Source organism: Stylophora pistillata, chromosome 10 (assembly GCF_964205215.1).
Source record: "Stylophora pistillata chromosome 10, jaStyPist1.2, whole genome shotgun sequence".
NCBI classification, from domain to species: Eukaryota; Metazoa; Cnidaria; class Anthozoa; order Scleractinia; family Pocilloporidae; genus Stylophora; species Stylophora pistillata.
The window spans coordinates 14,059,256-14,066,348 of NC_142528.1; the positions used below are offsets into that span (position 1 = coordinate 14,059,256).

General features: G+C 40.0%; 1 protein-coding gene across 3 annotated transcripts; it reads left to right on the forward strand.

The window, feature by feature from the left end:
* Positions 1-18: 18 nt before the first annotated feature.
* LOC111322816 (transcription initiation factor TFIID subunit 11) lies at positions 19-4,986 on the forward strand. Of its 3 annotated transcripts, XR_015992830.1 has the most exons (6): positions 19-307; positions 493-580; positions 845-944; positions 2,338-2,467; positions 3,393-3,618; positions 4,042-4,986. XR_015992830.1 is itself a non-coding variant. In XM_022926001.2 (5 exons), exons 1-5 carry the CDS (start codon positions 57-59, stop codon positions 4,043-4,045), a joined length of 573 nt encoding a protein of 190 aa, XP_022781736.2. In that variant the 5' UTR covers positions 21-56; the 3' UTR covers positions 4,046-4,986. The 3 variants fall into 3 exon arrangements, 2 of the variants coding, with proteins under 2 accessions (XP_022781737.2, XP_022781736.2); XM_022926001.2 differs by lacking the exon at positions 3,393-3,618 and having other exon boundaries at positions 21-307; XM_022926002.2 differs by lacking the exons at positions 3,393-3,618; positions 4,042-4,986 and having other exon boundaries at positions 20-307; positions 2,338-2,471.
* The last annotated feature ends 2,107 nt before the right edge of the window (positions 4,987-7,093 follow it).

The window sequence follows — 7,093 nt, forward strand, 5'->3', positions numbered from 1 at the left end:
ACCGCTGGTTTCCAGTCTTCCCCAGAGTGCTTAGAGAAAGAAGAGAAAAAAACAAAATGTCGGACGGATTGTCAGAAAGTACTGGCGTTTTGAAACGAAAGCTGGACGAAGGTGAAAGTCAAACGGCAAACGACATAGATCTAAGTTTACCGCCACCTAAAGTGAGACTGACAGATGATAAAGCTAGAGAGACAGTTCAAACCAAACCAAATACTGTTGATGTTTCACAAAGTAGTTCTGGACCTTCGAATACTGCTTCAAGTCAGCCAATTGCAGAAGGCAGCGATGATGAACGAGAAAAAATGCAGTGAGTGTTAATGCTAAGCTTAATTTGAACGTAAAAATATAGTTTGGTTTTTAAATGTACCTGTGCTCGTGTGGAATACGGCTTCTGTAGCCAGTTCGAGTTAAAATATTTAGCATTATTTATCGATCGACGAGAAATATTTACCTTTTTCAACAAGGAGATCTCGATAACGCTTTTCTTTTCAGGTTACTTGTGTCTTCTTTCTCAGAAGAACAACTGAACCGCTATGAAATGTACAGAAGGGCAGCATTTCCCAAGGCAGCAATTAAACGGGTGAGTTGAAGACACCTTTCCTCAGGTTTTCATACGAGCCATAATGGCTTGTAGCAGTTGGTTTACCCAACTTATGCATAATTTGTGCACAAGTTGGGTAAACCAACTGCTACAGAGAAGTACAAAACCAATGCAATCAGATTTCTTTCGACGCAATCAAAACACTCCCATATGGGTAGTTTTACTCCCTTATCAATCTGATGTAAGTAAAATCCTTATTGAATATTCTGTTTTTTTTTTGTTTTTTGTTTTTTTTATCTGCAGCTTATGCAAAGTGTCACCGGAGGAACTTCAATCCCTCCAAATGTTGTCATAGCTATGGCTGGAATAGCAAAAGTATTTGTTGGAGAGGTTGTAGAGGAAGGTACATGTAATTTTGAGCTCATAGTCAAAATTCTTATCTTTGCTTTTTAAATTTCCATGTCTATCCTCTTTGGTAGGTGGGCTTTTAAAATTCTTTGCATCTTACTAATATTAACATTTTACTTGTGGAATTTCATAATGCAAAGCAGAGAGACAGGGCTTTTGTAATGTTTTGAGTTTCTGAAGGGAATCTTGAACTTAAAGTGTAATCTTTTAGAAGGGCAAAAGGGCTCTATACTCCATTTGCTTGTTCTTTTCACCACATGAACATGATTCTGCTGATACAGAAGGAGGAGCAGTAATATTGAAGCCACCTCACACAGGACACATGGAAATTTGTAGCTGTAACCCCCATTTGAAACATTTTAGTTTCACCCCTTTATCAGTAAGCTTTTTGTCTGTGATGTCAAACAATTAGTAAATTAACTCCTTTAGGAGCCTGATATGTTAGCTGATCATGTCCACTGCTGAGATATTGTCTGAAAATGAATGTTTGGTTGAGGAGCAAAACTTCAAGAGTATATGGGAAATTTTGAGGACAATCTCTTTGCCAAGTACAATTTCAACCAAAATGCCAGCAGGACAAAATTTTTTTTTTTTTATTTTATAACCCTCCCATGAATTTTTGTAATGTGCATTGACAGCAAGTGTTGTTCACTTTTTTAAAACTTTCAGCAGCAGCATTTGAGATCAGCTTTTTAATGCCACTGCCAATGGACTCTACAAAAAGATTTTGTTTCCTCCCATGTAGAGTAATATAAATGAAAAAGGGGAAACTCTTCTGCAGTCTTTTACCTGCTGGGTTTGTTTCCTTTTTTTGATGGAGATGATAATTTTAACTACTCGGTTCTGTAAAAACAAAGTTCTTTATTCACGCACACACTAATGCAAGTAATAAAAATGTAGGGCCAAAATTCACAAGTTTTATACCTGCTAGCATTCTGCATATATTATGGTCACACTACAATGTACACTAATTAGCAACGATTCTATTGTGATAAAATGTAAATGGCGGCGTGAATGGCTGATTATGCAACAGAGATAATCAGAGGACAAATATCAACATAGAAAGAGGTAAATGCTTGATAATTGTCTGTTGATTTTGCACCTTGTGACATAAAGTAGCCAATACAATTGCGTGAAATTAATGGGTGGGTTGTAATATGGGATATTCCATTTGTGGGATACTTGTCAAGATTTATGGTTGGGTCTGTCTTTTAAACTTAAGTCCAAAGTCCCAAATATTCAGTTGAGTGTTAACTCTAATGTATGTGCGGTTACTTTAATCTTGATAGTTTCTTGGCTTTTCTCTGAAAAAAGTAGAAGATTCTCTGAACTGAGTTTCTTTTCTGTGGAAGTTAGGCATTAAGTGGTCATTATTCTTGATTTTGCAGCTTGTGATATAATGGAAAAATGCAAAGAATCTGGGCCCATTCAACCAAAACATCTAAGAGAATCTGTCAGAAAGCTGAAAAGGAAAGGTCTAGTCCCAAATACAAGATATCAGAAAAGACTTTTTCACAGGTAAAGTTAATCATGGCAAATTATGGTCCTCTTCTCCTAGACAATGGAACAAGTTCCCTATCACAGCAGTTCCTTGCTAAAGTTGTGTTTTCCACAAATACAGGACCTGTTCGTGATATCTATCAGTTACAGATACAGGAAACTTAACCACCTAACCCTTTTACCACTTAATATCAGAATGTTTATTCTCTTTATTGATTTCTTTACATTTCTTATGGCAGTGATAGGGAGAATTTGTTTAACAATCGGGTGTCTCTTCAATTGGCAATCATTCCTTATATTCATTTTGAGTTTTGAGTTTTTATAGTACAGGGGACAGGTGAGAAAACAATAGGACACGAGGACTTGAGTTTTTATTGTACAGGGGACAGGTGAGAAAACAATAGGACACGTAACCCCCTACTAGGTTCACCCACCTAAACCAACCCCAACCCACCCATCCCACCCCAGGGGAGGACATCCATCACACAGTAATCTCATGTGTGGGAAATTAACGTCTCTAACCCCTAACCCTGCAGGAGAAGGGACCTCCATTTATTCGTCCCTATCCAAGAAGACTAGAATATCTAACCATTTCTTGATGTTATAGAAAGGCAGCATATTCTTCTTAATTATTTTAAGACCTTAAATGTTGGTCCAGCTGGGGCTCAAACCCTTGACCTCCCGCGCAACAGTCCAGCACTTTATCCATTGAGCTAACCGGGAGGCAGTTATATAACACTAAGGTTTAAGGTTTGATTCAACAGTGATGCTGTAAGGTGAAATTGAATGCTAGTCAATATTAAACTTTTGATCCCTAAGAGTGACCAGCATCTAATTTCTCCTCTCAGTATCACCCCTGGATTAAACGTTAAGGTCAGGAGAATAAAGGAACTGATCACCAAGTAAACAAGCTTGTGATTCTTAAACAAACTCTCCTCTTCAGCGCCTTAGTAAATGTATGAAGAACTGTATGGAGAATACGCACACTGATGTGAAGGTCTAAAAGTTAGTGGGTTTTCTAGTACAACACCACAGGAGCATTGTCCAGAGAAGGATACTCTCTTAGGACCAGTCAGATTCACGGCTCGACACTAATGGTAGCCCACTAACCACAGGCTAGTAGAAATTCAGATTTGGCTAGTGGTTTTCGACTTCCATTAGCCAGTTTGGTTAGTGAACAAACTGAAATTGTCATAACATCTAAGATGTCACTAGCCACTTGGCTAGTAAGTTGAAAAGTTAGTGTGAAGCCCAGCAGATTGGAGACTAAGTAACTGATCTGCAAACTCTTATTTCACGCTCTTACAATGGTAAAAATTTTTCCAAAATTTAGGTGTAAAAGTTTCGCGTTGCCTCTTCCATTCCAAATATTTTTCTTCTTGCGTTTTTTCTGGCTTTTCTGATCTTGGCCAAATGATCTCAAGTTTGGTTTTGATATAAGAAATATGATTGTGGAAACAAGCTATCCATTTTTTTTAAAGTCGAAATTGGTCTTTGCCAAAATTTCCCACCGACGAGATGTTGAATAGAAGTATGGTCTTCTTGGACATGCTCAGTATTTTAATGCTCATTCCATCTTTAATTTTCTCAAGGTGAACTTTTACACCTCAACTCCAGAGAGTAAGATCTGAGTCAACAGCTCACTGTGAGAAAATGTCTAAACGATTACCCACGAATAACAGTGTTGCAGCTGAAGCTCTGAAAGAGGGAGTTCAAGAAGTGCCTGAGTGTCACTTGATTTGTTAAAGGATCGACAAAAAAGACGCGCAGTGGACTTTAAAGATAGTACATTATTGAACATGGCTGGTTTGACAATGTCTGAATTATATTCAAGAGTGAAGGGTGAGCTGAAAGAGAGTGCGGAAGGTTTTTAAACGTACGAGCGCCTGGATCGGTGAAAAACCGATCGCTTACCCGTAAACCCATAGAAAATTGAAGTTTATTTTTTTAAAGCAATAAACTGCGCTTTCTATCAGTTTACCGGCGAAACGTTTGTCCTGTTCTCCCAACTTCCCGCGTGGCTTATTTCGCCCGTATAGAAAGTACGGTCTATTGCTTAGCTAACCCAAGTGCGTGCCACTCATTTACCCAAAGGTCTTTTGCGGAATTTGTTGGTACAAGCAAATACTTTGCTACCGTGTCCGGTGAGTCAGTAATCGATTTGTTGCAACGCTTAACGAGGCATTTGCACAAAGAGAAGTCTGGAAAACACCATCTCGCTAGTAACGTCAAGTGCGTTCCTTAGGAAACAATTTGTGAAAAGATCACGGGAATAAGAATGGGGGGTAAGCTGCGTTAATTTTAATGGGGGATAAGCTGCGTTAATTTTATGCGATAGTATTAATGTATCTCTAATTTGATCAAATTACTATACCGCATTTCCTGGAACGAGTGCCTATTTTAAATTCCGGCTAAAAAGAGGGGCACTCGTTGGAAGAAGGTCGCTTAATCAAGGTGGGCGCTTATTATCTCCTGAACTGATTCTGCAGTAGTTGAAGCGTTAAATGTAAAAAAAGACAAGTGGCAATAGAAACAGATTTTCCTTGTATCCCTACTATTTAAGAAGTGACGGGGAAGGGGAAGGGGGGCGCTTGTTTGACACTATGGCTTAGGGGGTGGGCACTTAATTAGAGTGTGGGCGCTTGTTTGAAGAGATACGGGACGCTTATTAGAGTGTGGGTTCGCTTATTCAAGGAGATACGGGACGCTTATTAGAGTGTGGGTTCGCTTATGCAAGGAGATGCGGGACGCTTATTAGAGTGTGGGTTCGCTCATTCGAGGAGATATATATATCTTATTAGACGTTTTGTTGTGTAGTATCGCTGAGTATTTTTTCGAGTTGTGTCGTATTTTGACGAGCCCGTAGGGCGAGTTAAAATACAAATAACGAGTAAAAATACTCAGCGATACTACACAACAAAACGTCTAATAAGTTATTTCTTATCCAACACGCCAAACTGTTACTTCAGTGCGGGCGAATTTCGCGGATATTTATTTACGGGGAGTGCGTGACAGAAGTATGCGAAGCGGAACGGAATTGGCGCGTTGTTGTGTTGCTGTTTCTATTTTTTCATTAAATGAAGAAATTTTCTGGTCATCAAGCTGTTTTTCTTCGTTCGATTCATCAAATGAACTTTGATCTTTATTTGCCAGCCATCCTGACTCTTCGTCGTCGGAAATATGATTCAAATTGTCCGCCACTTTTTTTTTTTTTCGTAACTACAATCCAATTCTTCGCTTGCGCGATGCGAGAAAACCTGTTTAACCGGTACTAAAATAGACGAGTACAAACACCGCGTGATATTTGTACTCGTCTATGGCGTTATTTGTACTCGTCTAGGTGTAGTTAGATAATAAGGGACGCTTATTAGAGTGTGAGTTCGCTTATTCGAGTGGATACGGGACGCTTATTAGAGTGTGGGTTCGCTTATTCGAGGGGATAAGTGACGCTTATTAGAGTGTGGGTTCGCTTATTCGAGGGATTCGGGACGCTTATTAGAGTGTGGGTTCGCTTATTCGAGGGGATACGGGACGCTTATTAGAGTGTGGGTTCGCTTATTCGAGGAGATACGGTACGCTTATTCGAAGAGATTATCTTCAGCTATCTTCTTCATGCCATGTGGCACATAAGGCCTCAACACAATCCCGCCAACCAGCTCTGTCAGCCGCTGCGATTTGTACCTCACTCCAGTTCTTCCATCCAGCTTTTTCCCTTTCTCTCTCTACTGTCTTCCTCCATGTTGTCTTCTGTCTGCCCCGTTTTCGCCGCCCTTCTGGGGTCCAGGTTAATGCAGTTCTGCAGTCATTATTTGGTTCTTTCCTATATCATCCGCGAAGTCGAGATCCTCGATCTTTGTGGTGAACTTCCGTCTTATTCCGGTGTTCCCCCCTTTCAATGTATTTCTTATCACCCAGTCCACGACTAGTATGAATAGTAAACCTGACATGTTGCAACCCTGTTTCACTCCAGTTTTGATCTTAAACCACTCCATTGTGTCCTGGCCATCCACTACTGCGCATTCAAAGTCAGCATATAGAGCTTTCACCATGTTGATTATCTTGGATGGTCTACCGTAGCTTCTCATAATCAACCATCATGTAAACTGTCCCTGTGGACCGAATCGAACGCTTTCTCAAAATCTATAAAGTTAGCGTACAATGAAGACTGCCACTCTATTGACTGTTCGATGATATTCCTCAATATGAAGATTTGCTCAGTAGTTCCTCTACCTGGTCTAAAACCTGCTTGTTCCTTTCTAAGTTTTGACTCCACTCCGGTTCGTATCCTGTCTATCACAATTCTCCCCATGACTTTGCTGACAACTGGCAGTAACGTGATACCACACCAGTTTTTACATTACCTTTTTTCGGCAGTTTGACAATCAGTCCTTTTCGCCATTTTCTTGGTGTCTTCTCATCCCTCCACACTATGCCTATGATCTCCTTCACTTTAGTGGTAGCATAGTCAATATCAGCTTTGAGCAGCTCTGCTGGTATGTTGTCAATTCCAGGCGCTTTTCCACTCTTCAAATACCGTATTGCCTTCCTTACTTCTTCTCTGCTGTGTTCAGATGTATCAGTTTCTTCTATTTCATCCGGCAGTTCTATCTCCATCTACCTTACTGGATTGCTAGGATTCCCTCT